General features: G+C 54.1%; 1 protein-coding gene across 2 annotated transcripts; it reads left to right on the top strand.

Moving 5' to 3' along the window:
• Positions 1-1,254: 1,254 nt before the first annotated feature.
• LOC105700606 lies at positions 1,255-21,932 on the top strand. Of its 2 annotated transcripts, none has more exons than XM_012426616.2 (13): positions 1,255-2,196; positions 11,237-11,297; positions 14,294-14,562; positions 14,764-14,827; positions 14,935-15,030; positions 15,412-15,512; positions 15,581-15,712; positions 15,801-15,974; positions 16,043-17,887; positions 17,970-18,108; positions 18,349-18,471; positions 18,570-19,016; positions 19,101-21,932. In XM_012426616.2, the coding sequence occupies exons 1-13, from the start codon at positions 2,026-2,028 to the stop codon at positions 19,142-19,144; spliced, it is 3,666 nt and encodes a 1,221-aa protein (XP_012282039.1). In that variant the 5' UTR covers positions 1,255-2,025; the 3' UTR covers positions 19,145-21,932. The 2 variants fall into 2 exon arrangements, with proteins under 2 accessions (XP_012282039.1, XP_012282038.1); XM_012426615.2 differs by having other exon boundaries at positions 1,255-2,229.
• The last annotated feature ends 864 nt before the right edge of the window (positions 21,933-22,796 follow it).

The following is a 22,796-nucleotide window of genomic DNA, read 5'->3' as shown; positions in this document are numbered from 1 at the left end:
CGGCGCGTCGATTTTCTAATTATCCGGGCTTACGTCACCTCCAGGGCCCTTAATCCGGGTACATTCAGCCGGCGAGGAGAATCGCGTCGTTTTGCCACCCGGCGTAACCTCTCGAACCCCTCCCTGCCGGGGATCATTTTTCCGAGGTCGTTCCCGGCGACTCCTTGGGCTCAGGTGGTCCCGCAGGAGGCTGGGCGCGCGTGCGCGGGCGCGCCGACCACGTGTCGCGGATCGGCGTCCGAGCGGCCGGCGAGGAGGGAGGCGGAGATAACGTGACCGGCGGAGGGGAGAGGTCCGTTATTGATCTCCGTCGGTCGGGCGTACTCTCCGCGGCCGGTGGCTGAGCGCCGCGTCTCGGGTTCTTCCGGTGCGGCGGCGCGCTCCTCTCGGATCCTCGCGCGTCCCGCGGGAGAGAGTGCGGCGGCCGCCGCCCGCACGGCGGAGGAGGGCGGAGGCTGCCGCGGGGAGGCGCGCGCGGCGCTTGGAAGAGAGAGAGAGGAGCCGCCGCGACGCGCCCGACCCGACGTCAGTCAGTGCGCGCTGCGCAGCCGAGTGGCGTGGATCGGCGCGCTCTCCCTGGAGTCGGCTCGCGTGCAGGCGGCTAACTTCCGCCGGCGCCCGGGGAGCTAACCTCCGCCGGCAGGCCGATAGGGGCGCCCTGGTCGGCTCGGCGCCGAGCGCCGGCGGCGTGCGTCTCGCGCCCCCCAGGGGTTCGCGGATCCCAGGGAGGGAGAGAGAGAAACGGTCGAGCTATCTTATCGAGCACGAGACTCGCCCGGGAGAGAGGCGCTCCCGGTAGCATACGCGGTGCCAGTGTCGCTCCACGGCGCCGCGACGACCTCCGGGGACGATCCGAGTGCCCGCACCTGCCGTCCGGCCTCTTTCTCTCTCTCGCTCCCCCGGCCACGCCGCGCCTCGAGAAAGAAGGACGCCCGTCCTACCGTTCCCTCCGTGAGGACGCTGGAGCGACGCCGGCCGGCGCGGTAACCTTGTTTCAAGCGAGTAAACACCGCCTGACCGCGGCCCATGGGAGTGGGCAAATGCGTATCGGGAACTACGCCCGGCGTCGGTCGCGTAAATAGAGGCGTCGGACCGAGTCGTCCGGCTCGGTCCCAGCGAGGCGAAAACACTCCCCCCGCGCGCCCTGTGGAGCTCCTGAACTCCTGAGCGGAGCCCCGCGCTCCTCCCCGCGCGGAGGTCGCGGCCCGAGTGCGCCGGGCCCTGCCCGTCGGTCCGCTACGCTCTCCACGTGTTTTCCCCTCCCCGCCGCCTGGTGCGCTGCGCTGCGCGAGGGGAGCGGCGCGGCGGAAAGCCTCGCCGAGCGCACCGTCAGTACCCTATCGGCGGGCGCGCGAGGATCGCGGCCGCCCTCTGCGCGCCGTGCTCTCGGCAGACGGATACGAGGAGGACGGAGAGAGAGGGAGCGACCCCAGGGAGGAATGTCGGTCGACGCCGGCCCCCTTTCCGCCAGGTTAGCGAGCCCGGCCGAAAGACCACGGCGACCCGGTTTCTTCCGCACAAGTGAGCGCAGGCACGAGACCGAGCCCACCTGGCGAGCGATGAGTCCGGAGACCTGAGAGCCGGAAGAGAGAGGGAGAGGACACGACCTGGGAAAAGGAAAACCGGGCCGCTGGGAGAGAGGATCCGCGAGGGAAGAAGATAAGAGAGCGAGAGAGACCGGGCATCGATTGCCAGGGGGGATCGGAGAAGGAGACGGAAGATGAGAGGAGCGAGGCGCGGATTATAGAAGGACATCTGGGAATACGCCGAGCGGTATTAAGGGAGGCCGGGCGGATTAAGGGGGCGATAATTCCCGAGACTGCCAGCGGGCGAGGAGGGAGCAAGCCCGGGAAGAGGAGCCAGAGGGATCCGAAGCTGGCGTCCCAGACACGCGAGACCGGCTCCCGCGGGACTCGGACCCGTCGCAGGCCCAATGGCGGGTCCCTGTCGAGCGGCGGCGGCGGCAGCGCCTCCGGGGTCCAGTGCGGCCTCTGCGCCGTCGTGGCCGGCCTCTTCCGCAGGGCCATGTGCATCGCCGGCAGCCGAAGAGGCTCCAGGGAGTCCTGCTACCAGGAGCTGGCCACCGACGCCTCGGGCTCGAGGCTCGCGGCCTGCGCCGAGCCCTGCGCCGAGCCCTGCGCCGAGCCCTGCCTCAGGACCTGCGACGACGAGACGGCGAGCCTGCGGGAGGACGAGGTGAGGACCCACGACCACCTTTTATACCCCCAGGTAGGGCCCCCGCGAGGACGGCGACTTAAATACCACGCGTTGCGCGGAGCTCCCGGGACCCGGTATAGATCCTGGATCCACCGAGGCCCGAGAGGGAATTTAAATCGACCCGTTTTCCCCCGAGAACTGGGAGAGAACGAGAGGAAGAAAGTAGCCGAGTCGAGTATGTGAGAATTTACGAGCCGGGCACCTGGCCGTGCTTTTTTTTGCGCTACCCGCGACCACGTGGACGAGACCTCCAACCGGACTACGAGAGGCACGGAGAGGGCTTCCTAGTTTGCAAACGAGGATTCGAGAGACTCCCCTCGGGACTCGCTTCGTGTCGTTTTTAGCTACCTATTGTCCGCTCTGGTTCCTCTTTTTGCCAAGCGTGGCGGACGATTTTCCCACCGCGGGAAATCGGAGGCATTTCGAGGCGAAAATGAAAACGCGGGGACGGTGGCCGGTCGCCCGTGGACGGGAACGCCGGGACGGGTGGAACCGTGCCCAGGAATGTTTTCTCGGGAGTAACCTCGACCACGTGGACGAGATTCCGATGCTCGAACCGGTCCATGAGCGAGCGCGCAGTCAATGAAAGGCCCCGTTCCTCGTCACCGGTTCCCGAGTTTGTTTTCGAGGCATTCCGGGGACCCTCCTCGGTCCTCCTGGCCCTTTTTCACCCCGAGAGGTCCTTTAGATTCTCCCGAGATTCGCCGGCGGAGCCTTTCGGGGACACCGAGTGTACTCGCGTAACCCTTTCGCACCCGCTGGAGTTGGACACCTTCTCCTCCTCTCGCCTCGTCCTCCTCGCTATTTTTATCTCCTTTCTTTCCATGTTATATTCACGGACACGAGATCCGTAGTAAACACGGCGAACCGATCCGCTCAGCCGGGAAAACATCTCGGAAGCCTTCGGGCTGCGCCGCGAATTGCATTACTACGATTTTCGAGCTAATCGGACGAAGCTGGATGTTTACCCTAGGGGAATCCATACCGAAGCTAAATAAGGAGAGACGAGACGTGATAAGGGAAAATGATACACGTTGATACGAATAATTAAAAAAAATGTATACGTAATTAAAGTATTTCTCAGCCGCGCAAAACCATACAACGAGAACGGGGGGAAACTCCCCACTTCTAGGGAGCTCCCAACGTTGCATGTCCCCGTCGATTTATCCCTCTAAACACTCCGGGGACGCCTGCGAGTATTTTTAGCGAATACTATGTCACTCAATAGTTCCACCGACTCGGCGGTTCCGCGAATCGCGTTTTGCCTGGCGAAATTTAACCCAGGGCGTAAGAATCGCAGAGGGACTCTCCGACTCCCTACGAATCACGTCGCGGGGTATTCTCGGCGCGTCGGTTTTTTAGGGGACCCCTTGATCGGCCGAAAATTGCCCGAAATGATTGGAAACTACTCGGAGGGGACGGATTAAACGCGATTGAAATTCGCCGCACCCAGAAGTTCGAGGAGAGGTTACCCAAGACCTCTTTAGAATTTCACATCACGTGGGGACGCGGACCGAGGCGACCTAACAAGTGTACCCTCGATACTTTCTCTCTCCCTCTTTCGATTCTCCCCTAGGACCTTTCCTCTCTTACTTTTATTCACCCTTATGCCCCCCTTTCCGCCTTTACATAATGCACCCTGAATCGCGGATTATTTTCGGATTTTTTTTCACCGACCCTCGGGAAAAACAGGGACGAAATGAGGGAAAGTTCGCGTCTTATGTCACGCCCGTGTCGTATCAATGGCCTTATCGATACTGTATGTCGGGTGTATCGCGATATTCCGGGTCTGTGTGCCGAGGGGAATCTGCGGAAATTTTTTGATACTTTTCCACGTCCCGCGATATGTTAATCGGAGATCGTTTCGATTTTAGTACCGCACCTCGGACGGTTTATCCGCCCGCGATGGACGCTAAATTAAGTACCTGGGCAGGAGGGCGTTCTATTTCTTTGTTTAAGTAAATTGGGGTAATTGCTAATCGTCACGCGCACGTATGTGTCGCGTTGGCAAGCTCCTTTGTTTTTCGTCCCTTTGCCAAAGGCTCTCGTAGCCGGAATTCTCGCACTTGGTGCGCCGCTCGTTACGCCGCTGACAATTCTGTCAATCGGGACTCCTTTTGGCCCTGTGACAGTTCGCGTAATTGACCGAGTCGGTGATTTCGCCCAGATTGTCGGTTATACTCGGTCGGTAGGATTCCTGGACAAATTAGAAAGCCAAATCGGAGGAATTTCAATTAAATTCGATTAGTTTCAACGAATTTCGGAGACCGTGGATTCGCAAGCGTTGTCCAGGACGGTGACAAAATCCGCGGAGGAGAAACCGGTTACCCGGCTGAAAACCGTCTGGAAGATCGACCCGGTTCGAGAGTTTCTCGTTCTGCTCGCACGGAAAAATAATGAGAAATTCTCCCGGCTTCGATAAGCGCAAACACTTGAAAACGAGCCAGCAAAAGTATTTCCAGAATCGTTTTTCCGATACAGTCGACAGAAGACCGCTACTCCACTGGGGCGGGATTTTTTTAAGAAAAATCTTGTTTTAATACCGCAGTAAGACCAGGATTTCTTTAGCCAAATAATTTGACCGTTACACGTACATTTTCCTATTTTAGCCACAATATTTTCTAATGGAACCTCTCCTTTGGTCACGTCCACGATCGATACAGTTGCAAACGTTCCTGCCGTTGGGGCAATTATTGCCGCAGAAAAAGCACGACTTTATCGGCAATGCTATCCTCTGCTGAGCGAATTTTTTCTTATTTTTTTTTTTTTTCCACTTTTTCGTGCGCTTTCTGGAACAGAATGTGCACCGTTTATTTTCACATTTCACGCGACCTAATGAGCGAAGCTTCGGGGGTTTCCTCCTCGGCCGCGTATTTTCGGCCCGCGGATTTGAGGAGGGCATTTTAACATTTTATAACCCGAGATTTGTCGCCTGGCCGCGACTTACGGCGCCGGAGAAAGTTGGCAGGGGCTCAAGCAATTCCCCTCGGCTCTCTTGGTGCATTCGTAAAAATTCCGGGCACTTCCATCCGGAGCTTGCACTCCTGCCGTCGGAAAAGACGCGGCTGATTTTATTATCAAGTCGGCCCTCGGGCGGAGATAAAGTGGAGACGGGAGGAATTCGAATCGAGTCGGTCTTGCTTACCGGGGCACTTCCCGGAGTGCAGCTCCCGTTTGCCCTCCCTTTTTAAAATTAATATCTCCCCCGCGATGCACACACGCGAGTTCGCTCGAGGAAAGTCGTCGGTATGCAGCCCGGGGTCGCAAAGATTGGGAAAAGTTCGGACCGCGGGGCTGCATAAGAATGCCCTCCCCGTCGAAGACTCGAGATTCCGGCGCCGAGAAACTCGGCTGATTTAATTATCAATCCGGGCCAAAGGCGACGATAAAGGGGATCGAGAGGGGACCGGAAAATTCGAGGCGGGGTCGCGGTTCTTTATTTAGGTCTCCTTTATCGGCTCCCGGGGGCATTATTCCCCCGAGACCCCTCTCGTCTCTCGAGATCGAGTGCACCGGGGCTCGCGCGATTCGCCAGGGTCGACCGGGCTGCGCCCTCGACAAAACTGTCACCCATCCCGACGTCCCGGGGACGCTTAACCTCCCGGAGGCTGCGAGCACTTGCGAGCACTCGCCGCTCTTCCGGGCCAGAAATCATGAAGCTGTACACCCGTCCAGCTATTCCGTATTCATGGGCCGATTGCGAAACAGGGTCGAATCACTTTAGCCGTGCGTGCCCGGAGGCCCGGTCGAAAGACTCGAGAAAGAGATCTTCCTCCGGCGTCGGACTCTCCGGACCGTGATCCTCGAGATCGGAATTTAATTATTTAATATGTCGCACCTTTGGGTATCGCCGACACCGTTCACTTTCTCCTACAAGATTCTAAACGGCGATCTACGGAATTGGGATTTAATTATTTAACGTATCGCCCCCTGGTATCGGTTGCACGTTTTCACCGCGTACCGGAAAATTCTGGACGGCGATTTTTATAGTCGGAATTTAATCGTTCAATATATCGCATCAGTGATGGCGCTCTTCTCTCTGCCCTGCAACACGTGTTCGATGGAGATCGGTTTCCTCGGCGCATTCGAGGAGAGGTTAAAGGGGTTTCCTCGCGCCATTTGGTCGGACCTTAACACCCAAAAGGACGGCCGGGACGGTCTCGAACGATTATTGCACTTCGTCCTGCAATTTCGTAACTGGCGGGTTACGGCCGACACCTGCTGAGAGCACTCGGAGCCGCGTTGGGTGTCTCGGTGCTCCGATGTAAAATATGAAAATCCTTTTATTTCGTTTCATTTAACTTTTATGAAACGGGGGAGCCCTCTCGGTAGCTCTAACGAGGCACTTATTGCGTCTCTTGCTCTTCCTTGAACCTTCCTATCGGGGCTGATAATCGCGTCGATTCTCGTTTCGCCTGAGCCTGGGACACTGGCGGTCGTAAAGCCGGCTCGTAACGAACGATGCACTTCGCGATGCACTTCCTAGCCGACCTGTGAAGTGCAAACGACCGACGGACGCCTCGGGGGCACCGACATCTCGGCCGGTCGACGAAATGCACTCATAACCGCGCTGCACTCCCCTCCTCGTCGAGAGCCGGCAACTTTGGAGTTCAGAGTCAACCCAGCCTCGTCTCCACGGCGGCGAGAGAAGTGACTTCACTTGCAAAGAGAAACATTTACTCTCGTGCACTTCGGCCCTGACGTCGTCGCGTGATGCACCGGCGATGCTCGTACGCCACCAGTGGTTGCGATAATATTTGTCTTATATCTCGTACCCAACCATACGTGTATGAAATCCCAGGTCGTGGATCGTCGGTACCCTATCTGTGAAATTTCTATTGACAAAAATTGGGCATTCGTAATCCCGCGAAATTTTTAATAACACGCGAAGGGAGGTGCGCGTCAAGTGGGCAGCGAACGACGAGTCGAGGCTGCCCAATGTCAACCGCGGCTACTTAAAAATACTTAAAACCGCATTTTGACTTATACCTCGTAACAATATCTGTCTGATATCCTCGAAAATAATGATCCCGCAATAATCGTAGACAATCGTGCGGAGTTTCTAATTAAACGCGCATGTCAAGTGACGCCGACTACGGCTGACTACTACCAACCGCGGCTACTTAAAGGTACTTAAAGCTGTCTAAGGACACCGAAAGCCACCGGTTGGCCGAAGTCGCGGGGGGTGGAGGGGCCGACCTGGTTTCCGGGACCTGACGCAGTGGTCAGTGACGTCACTGGACCACCTACCACTCGGGGACACTCGGCCCGACGAGTAGTCGCTCCGGGACGTCCGGGGGTGATGCGTCGTTGCGGAGACCGACGCCGCTCGAGGCCGTCCCGGGGCGAGATGCGTACGTGCATGCCCGTCCATTACGTGCCTGCATGCCTGCGTACTTAGGTCGTTAAGGTAAAATAGGTTTAACGACTTGGACGACGCGGGAGAGTGCCAAACCGCGCTCGCCCGAAAGAGGACCGGCAACTCTACGCTCTCGTCAGGCCGCGAATTGCCACGGTAACTCGGTAATCGAATTATCGAACTTTTACTTCCGCCAACGCCGGGGATATCATTTGTGCAGAAATTGATAATAAGGGGAGAAAAAAAATGTCGGCACGTGGGAGGCGGAGAGGATGTACCGAGCCGCGGAGATTTTAACAGCGGGCAGTTAGCGCAGTTAGTCGTTTCGCTCGACATTAATGCAGATGCAATTATCGGGAATCGTAATCACGCCGAGGCAGAGAGGTTGGCTTTCTCGGGGTTCAATGGCGACTCCTGTTTATCTTACAGGAGGCACGAGCGAGAGAAATAAAAAAGACGCGTACTTCGGGACTAATTATACCGCGGCAATTTACCAAGTGTAAAATCGTTGGCGCGTCGCGACATTACGTATGCACCGACTGGATCGCGTTACCGGTTTACGTTTACCGTGGCACTTTATACTCGCCATTCTTGCGCGCGGATCCGCGAGCCTCTCGGTTATTTTATATCCCCCTGGGGCGATTTATTTTTCGCGATTTCGATCAGGCTCGATAAGTCCGAATGCGAATTCAATTAGGGCTCCGGTTTTATCGATTCCGGGATTAATATTCGAGAACCGGCGAGGCGGTCGGGAAGTAATGACCGTAAGAGCCCGCGGCTCTAAATCCATGATTCCCATGGGAACCCATGATTCGGGTCGACGTGGCTCTAAAGCTTCCCAATTCAGACCCGTTCGTTCTCCCGATTCTGCGCGAAATCGCCGACACGCTTCCTAAGTCCACCTCGGGCCGGCGTTACCTTCGAAATGGTCTCAGACTCGAGAAATGTACGGATCTGGTCCCGAGGTGGGTAATAAAATTTGCATCGATTCAATTAATCAATTTTGGAAGGAGTATTTCCTCTCCGACGCCCCAGACTACGCTTTGCAGGTAACGACTGAGTTTCGCCTGTATGTGCATTTGGTGCGAAGCTCTACCTCTTACGTTCCTCGGGCGAATCTAAGAAATTCCTCCTGAAAGGAAATTAAAGAGAAATAATTAACCGAGTCATCAAAGCTTAGCCTCGAAAGTGGAACTCTTGTGCATCCTCTAATTAGCCACGATGATGCACTTTGAGGCTCGCAGCGAAGCGGAGAGGGAGAAAAAAAAGGGAAATTGTAAATAAAGTACCGACTATTTACCCCGCGCATATATGTATTTATCTCTCGAGGAACGTTTTGCGGTCTAATTGGACGAGTAATCGAGTTCGGGTCGATAAGGAGGCGCATAAAAAATGCACGTTACGTGGGCGAGCGAGGGGAGACGGGACACGTTTCTTGGACGTACCTTCGACGCAACCCGAATCCTAATACGGATCGGTTTACTTAGCAATTGGCACTTGGCCCAGGCACTGGCAGCGGCACTCCGATGCACCGAATCCCGATGCACCGGGGCGCTGCACCTAGACCACTTTTCGGCCCCATTTTATTCCCGAAATTTCGAGGACAAGTGTCGAGAGGAAGACCGCGAAGGTGAGAATAACGTTTACGGGAGAGATACGTCCTCGAGGTGATTCCGCGGAATTTAGTGAAACTCGAGCTGCAGGGTGCATCGCCCGATGCACCGCGCGGTGTCGATACGTGCACGTGCGTACGCGAGGTATAAATATGTATAAATTTCCGCGGAACAAACGGAGATAGCGACCGCCGGTTAACGCTCGTCGCGATCTGATAAAACCGTAATCGCGACCCGGCGGAACGGACGTCGAGATATTGCAAAATAATATATTCCGACCAGTAAGAATGCAGGACGAGGGCGGCCGAGTTTCTCCCAGTCCTCCGTCCACAATCATGAACTCTGTCGTCGATTGATAGTCGCAGGGAATTTTATTTTATTATTCTATTTCTTTTTTAATTATATCGCCAAAAGTCGGCGTGCACTTGGCGCGAGACCCTGTCGACGGGCACTCTTCGAGCTTGCGTCAAAGCCGCGATATCTCCTCGACATTAACCGCCGTCAACTCGATGGTGCGGCTTCGAGAGGAGCGATTCATCCTTTAACCTTTCCTTTGACCGGGATAAAATTGCACGGAGAGAAGAAAAAAAAAGTATTAAAATGTTTTTTCTACCGCCGCTGCCGAGCTTCTTCCGCGCCTCCGCCTTAAAACCGCGAGTCGTCCCTCGGTGGGTACCCTACTTGTCGTAAAGAGACCAGGGTCGCCGAATAACGCGCTTGGCGCGAAACTCAGTCGGGTCCTGGGTTAACTTTAGTTTACGACTAGGTCGCTGTATCTCCTCGACATTTAACGTCGCCGATCCGATACGTGGCGGGGATCGGGCCCACTTAAATTCCAAGTGGCGGCCACACAGTCGACCCTTAAGCGCGTATTAATTGGCGGAGCGTGTTCGTGTACTATCTACTGTGTGTACATTAATACACGTCGCGTATCGATCCCGTTCGAGCTCGACAAGCAACGCACCTCGTCCTCGCTCGAGCCTCTCGTCTTCGCACTCCGCGACCCGATGCGTTTCCCTGCACCCGTGCACCTGTGCACCTGTGCACCTTACGTGAGAGAAAAACGTGGAAAATAGAGGGACACTCGCGATCACCAACAATTCCCACGTGTATTTATGCAGCCGCGTCTATTTATACCCTCGTCCTTCTCAGCTCCTTGTTAAGCAGTTTAATAATAACCGCGATAACGGCGAAATTAATGGGCGCATTTGTCACCCCGATTTGATTTATGCCTTCGTTGAGTTATGCCTCCATATTTGTTTTAATTGCTACCCTACCGTGAGGGAAAAGAAAATTCATTGCACCAAAGGAACGTTCCTTGGAATGGTACCGAATAAATATTCCGTTGATTCTGGTACTTTATTTCTTTTTATCAGGGCATGCGTTCTTATATTAAACCGGCAATGTCAAGGGTTCCGAGATTTCCGATTATTTCCGGGGAAGACCTCGAGAGCAGACCTCTCCTATCTCCGAGGATATTTTCTTCCCTTGGTGCACCTAGGCTTGCATCCGAGGATGCACTCGTCCTTCGGGCTGTGTATATGTTGCAACGTCTGCGTACACGTCAATTGTACCGCTTGGACACCTCCCTGGGTGCACAATGCATTTTACTCGGTGTTGGGATATTTCTGTGCCTCGGATGACAATCCTCGATGCACCCTTTGATGCAGTTCCCGAGTTTCTCCGATTTCCTTATGCACCTCCTTCCGCTACCCGTGGAGATACCATCGGAACCTCCTGGCCTCGACTTCAAATCCTTCCTGGCTCAAATCCTAACCACTGTTTCCGTAATTGCAATCACCGCCTTGGACCGTATTTCACGGAATGATTTGATGCCTCTCGCGGATTTGCCGAGGCTCGCGTGACAGCTCCTCGGCACTTCTTCAACGCGAACCTCGTCGGCTGGTTCTACGGGTTATGTAATTTTTAAGTGCGGCGCACTTTTTGCTAGTCTCGGCTTCGCGGGATGCGATCGAACGTGGGAATGATAATGTGGGGCTCGACTCGACCTTCCCCTGATAATCCCTATTTTTTTTATGCCTTCCAGGGTCGGACGGAGATAACGGTGGACAGCACCGAACGAAATGCCGTCTTCATCCGAATTTCCGGTGAGTGGTCTTACCCTATTGCATGATATTTCATTACTTCGCTCCATAAGTTCAAGGACGATTTTCCTTCGTATCGGATTTTCCTCGCGGCGAGGTCGCCCTGATAATAATCCATGGAAATTATACGTACACTTTTTGACAGATACAAAAAGAAGGAATGACTTTACAAGTTGGATATTTATTTTTTTTTTCTACGATTGTATGCTCTGGTTCTATAGTTTTATATGTCATATTCCTTTTGGGACTGGCGCCTGTTTCGCTACATTTTTCTCAGCGTGGCGGCGTCTTGGGGGATAAATAAATTGTTAAGTAACCGTGGGCAGTCTTCATTGTAACGATGTAAAGACGACGTGCACGGTGGGCACGGACATCCGGCGCCATGGTATTTCATTACCGGAGGGGTCGGTCTCTATAAACGAATTAAAGCGATACCCGACCTCTCCGGTCGCACCTCTGCGCCCACGCGATCGGGCTCGTCTTTGAGCATAACGTGTCCCGGTGTTTCTGTCACCGCACCCGGCCGTGGCTCTTGAAACTGACAGGGAGTGAACGTGTGCGACAAGGTGGGACGGAAATAGTCACCTCGGGTAGAGAAATCCGCCTATTAGCGAGGAGCTCCGTCGCGGTCCCTTAATATAAAGTGCCTCGCGCCTTGCCAGCCCCTGTGGAGTCCCGTTTCTCTCGGATAGATTTTGCAATCCCTCGTGAATGTGGAAACCACGCCTAGGGACGTCGACTCGATGGTTTTTGGGTAAGGCGTCCCGACGGTTACGTACGCCCGGCAGGAATTTTGAGAATCTCCCGAGAGGTTCGCCGGATAAAGGAACGAGGAGAGAAAAAAAAAAAGAACTCGAGGAAGATGGATAGGAGGCCTGACGAAAGTCCCGGCGACCTCGTTGGATTAGTCACGAGGAGATGGGGACGGATGGGGAAAGAATGGAAAAATCGGAGAAACGCGGGATCGAAAATAAAACACCGCCGGGAGAAGGAGGGCGAGCAACAAATGGTAATAGAAATAAATGCCGCTTATAAATAAAATCCAGTTCTAGTCCACCACCGAAGGATCATTCCCCGTCCTTGGCTCGGTTTCCCGATCGGTCTCGTTCGAGTTTTCCTCCCCCTTTCCTTCTCTCTCTCTCTTTTTATAGGTCTCCATTTTTCACGCGGGACTTCCTCGGCGACCATTTCTCGGGAGGAGTGCGTCCTCTCCGGGATGAGGGATGCTGCGCTTCCGGATCGTTTCCTCCCCGCTGAACTCGTCTCCCCTCCGCGCTTTCGGGTCCTGGGAGACAGAGGAAAAAGGGGGCGAGAAGGAAGAAAATAGACGACAATAGAAAAGAGAGAGACATTTATCACGATTTATACAAATAGATCGATCCTACCCGCGACTTCTTGGAATTTCGTTGCGCTCTCTTCGTGGTCTTCCTCGGAGGAGATGCTTTTCTCTCGTTTCTTTTTTTTTTTCCGCCCTCTCTCTCTCGCTCTAAGGATCGCATCCGGTATCGCCGTCGAGTACGTAGTATGTACCTTCCGTGGCATGCGGTACCTATGTAACGTGTGACATGTACCGAGCCCGGTATGCGGTAACATTGCGACGCGTCGAATCACCGCGCGAAATAACGGCGCCGTTTCGCGAGCTGCAACGAAATTACGAGGCGACCCCGTGATTCCACGTCGTCGGCTTGATTCGCCCTAATCACCCTTTTCCGCTTATCACGGTATAATCGGGGCGAAATAATTCCCCGGGGAATTCAGAAGCGCGACGTACGAACCCTTCTCATTTTCGGCTCTCTTTTCCCTCGGCTTCTTTTTCCACCTCGAACTTAAACGCGATTTTCCGCCTCACCCCTGCTCTCTCAAGGAAAGTGTTCCAAATGAAAGTTCCTCGGCGCGTTGTGCCGCCCAACTTTTGTCCCGGGCATTTTTTCCCCCCTCGTCCCCCTCGAGCTGGAGATTGTCATTTATCTCGAGCGCGCGAAAGTACTCCGCGCTCCGCGGTTTTACCTCGCGCCGAGGTTTTCCGCGGAATTAATCGCGATTACGTTTCACGCGGGCTCCGGATGTATCATTAACTCGGATTCCGAATTTCCTGGTAATCTTCACGTCCCATTTTGTAGGATTTTCCAGGTTTCTCGTAGGGAGTTGGCGATTGGGTTATTTTTATTCATTTTTTGTTTTCTTTTCACATATCGTTAGCAGATTCGATCTATCAGAGGGAAGCGATCGGCACGCTATTGGCACTTGGGACGGAAAATCGAACCGGAAAGACTCTCGAGGTCTTCGCTCCCATCTAGGGGTAGAAAGTCGGTCCCGTGTAACGACCGGAGCCAATTCGCGGAGGCAATATCAATGTCGATTACGTTATAACTCCTGGCCATCTATCGCCAGTTTGGTCACGGCGGCCGAGTCAATGGGGTCAGTTGATTCTCGACAATGTAGATCGCGGGAGGCCCCGGGTAACGCCGAATTTATAGAAATTCGATGGCGATGAAATTGATCAGAGTCATCGGAAGTCGATACCGGCTGAGCCCACGCAATTGTTCGCCGTTAATGACGAGTGTCCGGGAGATCCTATGCACTTTTGCAGCGACCCCCTTTCCCTATTTTCTTTTTCACGCCAATTTTTTCCCGCCGCGACCCAAGCGGAGATCCGTTTGTCCACTTAGTGAGTTTCCATTATTTATTAACGGCGAGTACAGAGGAATCATGGGATCGAGTGGATCTTCGATACTGAATATTCGATCATGTCGGGGACGTGATCGTTGCATCGCTGCACCTGCAGCGACCTTTTTCCCTATTTTTTTCACGGCTATTTTCCTAGGCTAATCCATCTCCACTTATTTTTATTTCGTCTGGTTGACTCTTTTTTAATTACTTCTTAACCGTTTTTATACAACAAGCCTCATATTACTATACCGCGAAAGGGTTAACCGGAGGCAGTGAAGGGGAATCATTGGATCGGGTGATTCTTTAAGGGACGACATTCGATCTTCCAGGGGACGTCACCGTGACATCGCCAGGATCGTTCCCTCCTCTCCCACGGGAGCCCCCGTCGAGAAAGGAGGACGCGCCGACGCCCGCGTCGCGACGTCTCTCCGAGGTCGATCGCCTCCTTCTGGATGGCCTAGGCTCGCCCGAGAGGTGCAGGCCCGGGCAATCCGGTCGATTTCTGACGATGCACAAGCGACGACGCAAGAAACTCACCACCAGGTCCTTATGCCAGGACGTCGGCATGCTGGACGACATTTTCCACGGACAAGTCCAGGTACAAAAGCTCAGAAGGGTAGCTCTTGAAAAAGAAATTGCAGCCTGTCGTTCCGAATCTAGGCACGGTCGACCCTGAAGAGCGACGCTCCAGGCTCGTCCTTCCACCTGACGTGTACAATCTTTTGTAGATTCTTGATTTTAGAAGAGTGGAGGGTAGTTTGTCAAAAGGAATACCGATTATCCCGTTTTTCGTTCGCAGTGCGTCCTGGAGAAAGTCGGCAACTGGCGGTTTAACGCCTTCACGTTGGAGTCGGTCACAGGAGGTGAGTGTCCTGGGTGTTTCGCTTGGTATAATGGTGCATGTGACGACGCCACTTGCACACGTGTCTCTCGATATCGACGCGCTGATAGTGACCAAGCTCGTTTCCAGGACGTTCGCTGCCGGTGCTGTGCGTTCACCTGTTCCACTGGTACGGCCTGCTGCAGCACTTCAACCTGGACGTCGTCAGGGTATGGAAGCTATTCAGTGAGTACGATATCTCTTCACCCCGCCAAGGCCGCGCCATTTCTGGCGGGTCCAATTAATCCCGACGACCCTGGTCCGGGACACGGGTTAAATCGGCAAAGATTCGCCCGCGCGTTAAATATAAACCGGAGGCCCTCGCTGAATGGCTCTTAATTCGTCATGGCGGCATGTATTTGTCCACTCGGCATCCGGACGTTACACGTTTCTGCCCGGGTTAGGGCCTCTTCGGCATCGATTCGATCTCCTCGGCTTTCGGTCGAGGGTGCTCGACCTCGCGGCCGCTTTTGTCGGAGCCAATGTCAATGCGAGGCTCGCGTTACCTTGACTGCGAGTGATCGGAAAAGACGGTCGATTGGTCTCCTAACGGGCCCTCGTTTGCAGCTCTGATCGAGGAGGGCTACCACAGTACAAACCCCTACCACAACAGTATACACGCCACGGACGTCACCCAGGCGATGCACTGCTTCCTGCAGGAGGAGAAGGTAAGGCTGGACGTGAGGCCGTATCTGAGAAAGGGGCACATTAATCTCACGGGGGGTTACCTGTCCAGGTGAAGGAGCACCTGAGCTATCTGGAGATCATGGCTTCTTTAATAGCAGCCGTGACCCACGACCTGGACCATCCCGGGGTGAACCAGCCGTTCCTCGTGGCGACCAGCAACCACCTCGCCGCCCTCTACGAGGTGAGTGGATGAGATATCCTGAGGAGGTATACGAATTAAAAAAAAAAAGAATCAGCGGGATGCCGTAATTTATACGCACGATCTTCAGAATACCTCCGTCCTGGAGAACCATCACTGGAGGTCGGCGATAGGGTGCCTCCTGGAGAGCGGGGTGTCCGATCAGCTGCCCCAGGAGATGAGGCCGGAGCTCCAGAGGCACATCAGCTCGCTGATCCTGGCGACCGACATCACCAGGCAGCAGGAGTTCCTGGAGAAGTTCAAGGTATTTTCGAGGATTCCTTTAGAGGGTACAATTGGTTCACCGGGTTGATATCGGCTTCCTCTGTTCAGCACTATCTGGACAACGAGATCCTGGACATGCGGCTGCCGGAGTACCGTCACTTTATCCTGCAGATAGCGCTGAAGTGCGCCGACATTTCCAACCCCTGCCGACCTTGGGACATCTCGAGGAAGTGGTCTTACAAGGTCTGCGAGGAGTTTTTCAGGCAGGGTGATTACGAGCGCCAACTTAAGCTGCGAGTGACGCCGCTTTGCGATCGCTATGCGACCAGCATCCCAAAGATCCAGGCGGGCTTCTTCAAGTTCATCGTTACGCCGCTTTACGAGGAGTGGCATCGGTTCCTGGGAGACGGACTTAGCATCACTTTGATGAACCACCTGGCAGCCAACCGGGCGAGGTGGGAGGCGATGATAGTAGCCGAGAGTGCCGAAGAAGCCAAGGCCGAAGACAGGGTCTCCGAGTTGGAGGAGCTCGACGACATCGACATTTCCGGCTACGAGGACACCACGGAGGACACGCGCAACGGCAGTATCGGTCAGATCCTGTCGGACCGTAGACCAAGTCTGCCGGTCAGAAGTGAACCCAGCCACGGAGGAAGACGCCACTCGGTTCCTCTGAGCACCCCGAAGTCCTTGTCCCTGTTACCCAGGTCGACGACCAGGCGAGAGAGTATGCCGGTGGAGCACGCGAAGCAGAAGAGTCCTTTGGTCAGGCTGGAGGACCAGAGTTCTCTGGATCCGAGCACCCTGTCTCTGATTTCCTCCAGGAGCAGGAGCAGCAGCAGGACCCCCTGCACGCACCAGGACACCTCGGAGAGGCCCGTCAGCGCGGAAAACTTAATCCCGGAGACTAGCATCGCCAGTATCACCAGCAACGCCGAAGCCTGCAAACTCAGTACCTTGCTTCAGGGCGACCGGAAGTCCAGCTCCCAGGGGAAACAGCTGACCAGACAACAGACCTTCCCGCCGCTGCATCCCTGCGTAAGGATCAGATATATGTCGACTACTGCAGAGATGTCTCAGTGCTACTCGGGGCCACTCACCGAGGCAGGGAGCACCACGAGCTCCTCCGCCAGTCCGGATCACGCGAGGAGCTGCTCGAACGGCAGATGCGGCACGTCACCTAGAAGAGACGGCGATCTAAAGGCTCCTCATCGGCGGAGGCTGGACGCCTCCATGAGGGATCTGGACCGCACGGGCAGAAGGCGCGGTTCCACCATGTCCGACGTCGTCGGCAGGGACGAACAAGGTCCGAGTCCAGACCGCGGCAGAAGACACAGTGTGCAGACCTCGGCGGAAGCTACGATCCCAGGGTCCAAAAGATCCCGCGGATTGTCTCCTATCAGTCGAGATTCCGACCCAACCCGGGCATTCTATGCTGCCCTGAGTGGCTCCGAGAATCGCTCTGGGTCCAACAGAACCGACGATCGAAAGGCGAGGGACTCCATGTCGACGACCGTGGAGACTAGCGGGCTCTCCGCGCCTCCATCCTCGACCAACGTCCAAGCCGAGGCCGAGGAAGCCCTTGCGAGACGCTTTTCCGTTCCCGTTGCCGACCTGGGGGCCATCGTCCAGGATCCGTCCGGGCGGCGCTTCACGGTGATCCCGGTGTCCTCTGAACTGAGCCCCCAGAAGGTCTTCTACGTCGGCACGCCGCCGGAGTCTTCATCTCCGAAAGGTCGCAGCAACTCCTCCAGCGATAGCATGTCGGATAGAAAAATCACTCCCGAGACCAGCGATGCCCTCGTGGCTGGTAAAAGGGACAGGGACTCGTCCAGGGACAAGGGCGCGAAGGTCCCTAAGCTGGGAGATGGTAACACCATGAAGGAAAATGTAGACCCCCGCGTGAGCGACGACTCGACCAAGGCCGTCTCGCTGACCAGGAAATGCAGTCAGGTACCGGCTATTTAGATTACCTTATTTCGGTACCCTGTTTATTTTAATTGCATTTAACGTATCAATTAATTCGCTTATTCAGGGCTGGGCAAAGAGGCGCGGCTCGGCACCTGTGGGCCTTCCGTGCAGGTTCGAGGATCTCCCGGCTTCGTCCATCACCACGAGAGTGGATCGCTATTCCAGAAGAGGCTCCGTCCCGGCGGACGTCACCGGGCACCAAGGCACGTTGAAATCGTCGGTCTCGACCTTCTCTCGTTCTCCCTTCTTGCCTAGCTACGTCTGTCCCTTTAGAATACCCTTGTCCTCTTGCACAAACTCATTCCCGAAGAGTCTTGCGTTGGAGCCAGGTCTCTGAATTTATCGCTGAAAATCACAATTCTTCGTGGAGTAAAAATTCTAAAGTCAATATTTTTAGGGTCGTATCCAGGATTTAAAGTGTGATCGTTATTTTCGCTCCACAGGCGGTGGCTCGATTCGTTCTGCTCTGGGTCCTAGAAGCGAGAACCTTCCTTCGCCAAAGAGAGCAAGTCTTCCGCAGGATACGGTCTTATGGTATCTCTTCAGCAATGTCTTTCGTACGGCAGGTGAATAACGCTGACCCGGAACCCTTCGTCCACCTCGTTGTCCCCTTCGGGTCTGTCGACGGTGCCGTTTATGAGTTTCGCTGTTAACTATTTTCCAGCGGAGCCGGAAAATTGTCCGATGAGCGGGAACAACAATAACGGCGTGAGCGATGGCAACGACACGAACAACAACAACAACGGCGGCACCAGCAATAGCGCCGCGGGTCGCATCAGCAACGGCAGCGCGAGATTCGCGGAGGGTGCCGTACCTTCTGCAGGGATGCCAACACCCAGGAGAGGGTCCGTGCCCGCCGACATATCCGAGCTCAGGCGCGACCTCTTCGGCAGGAACAGCGTGAACGGCAAGTCTCGGAACCGGAAGAAAATCCTGCGGAGAAGGAGCAGCGGCGGTCCGGAGATGTTCTCCGGGAGGACCGAGGTCAACGAAGGCAGCACTTGGCTCCAGTGGAAGAAGGAGCTGGCCAGGAGAGACTCCATTCCGGAGCCGATCGTTCGACGAAGAGGATCATTGCCCATCGAAGCTGCCGTCTCGGTTTTCCATGCAGGTTTGTACTCGAAGATCTAAGATCTTTGCTGATCCAGACCCTGATACCCGTAATCCATTCATAAACTGGAAATGTCCCTGTTAGGCACTACATCCGGTGGACGGAGGTCGAGTCTCTGGAGACTTTAGCATGCCGCGGATGCTCCTGGACCCAGTTCCAGACAGTAATAACGCGTGGCGATGACGACGTAGTCAGCATGTGGATTCTTGAGACTGATCTGCAAGTAGCATCCGAATATTGTGGAGCCGATGACATGGAAATGGCAACCAGAGGATGTTCACCTGGTTGAGGAGCGTTTGACGGGAAGAGAGGCCATAGGGTCCTCCTTGGAAGATTCTTGAGCTCGCACCGAATCAACCTGTGCCATACGAGCGACGAGTCGAGCGACCATGTAGACTCGTGAAGAGCCCTAGGATCCACAGCTGCGACCCCGACGTTGCTGCGGGTTATTAAGACCTGGAGAAATCGGAAAGTTAGTGAGAAAGAGGTAAAAATAGACTGTAGTAGATACAACGCTTAGGTCCGAAGGGTGAAAGACAAGACTGGCCAAGTAGGAAGAGAGGAGGGAAGGCTAACGACTGCGCAGCTGGACGGCTCTTGCCTGGCAGCTGGGCAGTTAGATCCACAACCGTGACGATTGCTCACAATTGTACGATCCCCGGTTCCCAGGGCTGCCGAAAGGGAGCGTTTTTCATTTCTTTCGAAAGACGCGTCCCGTTTGACGAACACGTCCTAGAACGTGCGAGCCGCAATCCCAAGAAGATAATGGCGATGCGTTCCGGGACCCTCGGGGACCGGTCTTCCCTCGGGAACCGAGGATCGTCCCTCGTCGACGCGAATAGGACGAGGCCGCGCAAACATTCCCCAGGAGAGAGATGGATAAGGAGAGGAGGAACGAAACGCGCGGTCGAGTGTACAGTCTAAGAACGATAACTGACGCGGTATGAATAATTAGTGTAATTATTGTTATCCGCCATCGGCGTGGTCACCACTGTCTCATTGTCTCATTGTCATTGTCATTGTCATTGTTCACATGGTCGTTAGTCGCGTCGTCGTTGTCGCAACAATAATGCCGAGGGTCTCGGAGATACTCAAGAACCCGAGTAGCCAGTAAATTCTAGACGTTATGCGCTAATAATTAACGGTGACCGAGTTCGCCAACGACTAGTATATATATATACATATACCCGATGTCTAAACGGCGACGTCGACGGAACCGGCGTCGCCGAGTTTCTCGAGATCGCGGGATTTCTCTCTTCGACATCTGCGACTCTTCCGGCTCCTTCGGATACTCGGGGAACCTCTTTCGAGGGAACTGCCCTCTGCACTCTGGATCTAAATCAGCGTCCTCGAGCTGGAGAGCGGCTTCGTCGTCGCGCTTTTTCCTACCGACGTTGCTCGCAGGACGTCGGGCTGAGAGAAAGAAAAAGAATAGAGGGAACGTTGGAATCACGGAGCGAGGCCAGGAACGTAGAATGTCGCGAGGACCGGAAAGTCCTCGGTCGCTTTAGTCGAGCGACCGACGAATAGGCAGTCGATAAGGTGTAACACGTGTAAGGATGTAATACCTAGTTGCGATTAATCGAATAATAAACGGTGTATGTGTCGATGTAGATTAGGAAGGCGACGACGTCCCGTCGTCGAGCGGAAGGACCGGAGAGTCAGGAACCGCGAGCGCGCCTCTTCGAATTTAACTTGCCCCGCGTGATGGCGATTCTCTGGACTTTCTTTGCCCGGTAATCGTGTCCCAGGTTATTGTGTTCACAACGTTCGATTCTGCCGACCAACTTGAGGAACCAGTAGGCCCGTTACTTTTGATCCTCTCGTACATGCGTACCACGTGTACCGAACAAGTCCCGGGGGGCCAAGCTCGAATTCGTCCTCAGATTTCTACGATAACGGAGCAATAGGTCGATAAGCGGTCACCTCGATTAAATCCACGATGCGCCAGGTAGGCGACAGGAGTCCGTCGAACGATTCTCGGAGTACGTGCGTGGATATCGTTGTTCAATTTGTGAACCGTTGCGTGCACTTCCTCGCCTAAGTGTAATTTCGTGCACACGTGTTTCTCTCCTCTAGTACAAACGTGTACGGACTGTCGATTCCCTTGGAATCTCTCGTGGAGGCCCCTTAACTACTACTCTGCCATTTTCTTAGTATCGTGCGATCGTATCTTGACCTTTTCTATTTAAGTAAGCTAACGAAGGCGACGGGGTATACGACGGGGAGGAATCCGCTCCAAGCTACTTCCCTCGCGCTGCTCTAGAAGCTTTGGCACTCTTCTCCCTCGCTAATTCAGTGTAGTTACGAGCATTAGCACGGCCATCCGTTTACCACCCGTGTATCGTTAGAGCATCCTATGACCTATGGCAATACAGACTTTATGGCGCATCGAATAGAACTTACGGTATGTCCTGGTTGTACGCCGTAACCTTATCGCGGTATACTTACCCTCGTCTTTCGTTTCGGCTTTCATCGTCTCGCCGCGTTGAGTCAAACTCAAGGAAGTGTTCTCCTGCCGTTAATTGCGATCCATGTAATGCACCCGATGTACCGCAGTCATAAGTACCGAGCAGGGAACTAGACGTTGCGTCCAAAGAAGCATAAGATTACGGTTGTTCGAGGACACTTGACAATCATTGGATGATTTTTTCCTGATTGAAAAAAAAACTTGTAAAAAATCAACTTGACGATAGATTAAGTAGTCCTCAGACCGATCGTCCTTGGGTTAATTTATCAGCCAGAGACGGTTCCATGATAGCGAAGCGAAATGGGAGTCCACTGAAATACCACCAAAGTCCAATGTTCACTCAACTTTGGAATAACTTAACCCTTCGATGGATCGACCCTTGCAACTTTACTTTTTAGTTCGGATGTACCGTAGCCTGGAAAAATAATAGTTGCGAGTGTAATGTATCACATGGCTAAAATCTGGCGTGTTCCGTGGCCGAATTATCATCGAATTTATTCCTTCGATCGGAATCTAGTAAAAGTACTGTCCAAATGGCGAGTACCTTGCAAAGTGACCAGCCAAAGGGCTCCGACTCGAGGAAATATCTTCGATGAAAATTCGATCACCGAACACGCTGTCCCGCTGCATTGTAATTATCGCGATAAAGTGCACCAAAGAAGGTGCAAGATTAGACACGAGAGGAGTCAGAAAGGAAACGCGCGATCAATCGTCGGAGTTCGTCCTTTCGCCCTCCCAGGGCGGGATTTTGAGGTTAAAGGACGACCGCCGACAGCCTCGTTGGGTCCAACCGCTGCCCCGCTGTTTTTCGCATTAGTCGAACGTAGACTAGCGATTTGATATACCCGAGTTAGCGAGTCGAGTTTTCCATTGGGTTTCGAACGGCTGTACCTGATTAATTTTGCGAATTGACGTATTCGCGACCGACGAGAGCGATCCCTAGGACGATATACACATTAGAAATTATGCGCGAACGAGAGGAGGAGGTATGTAAGCCCGTTTTCTTTATTAAAAAGATTCGTCAAACGTTGTATGGTGTGGTGCCCTCCCCAGGTAATTTTCAGGTCCACGATACAAAACTCGTTAACCTCTTTTTCGCTCATACATACATATATTTATATATTTAAACATCATTGATACATTCGTATGTTTTATCAACTAACGAATGCGGGCCGAAGCAGGACTGTCAATTTCTAAACCTCGAGGCGAGCGAATAAAATATCCGAAAATCTTGTGGAACGGTTGCGCGCCTTCGGAGGATTTGAATTTCCCGCCGGCGGCGCGTCGAGGCAGCCGCGCCAACCTAACGT

Source organism: Orussus abietinus, unplaced genomic scaffold (assembly GCF_000612105.2).
Source record: "Orussus abietinus isolate OABI.00-Male unplaced genomic scaffold, Oabi_2.0 scaffold2, whole genome shotgun sequence".
In the NCBI taxonomy this organism is placed as follows: Eukaryota; Metazoa; Arthropoda; class Insecta; order Hymenoptera; family Orussidae; genus Orussus; species Orussus abietinus.
The sequence above is the reverse complement of the archived record's forward strand: the minus strand, read 5'-3'. Positions and strand labels throughout refer to the sequence as shown.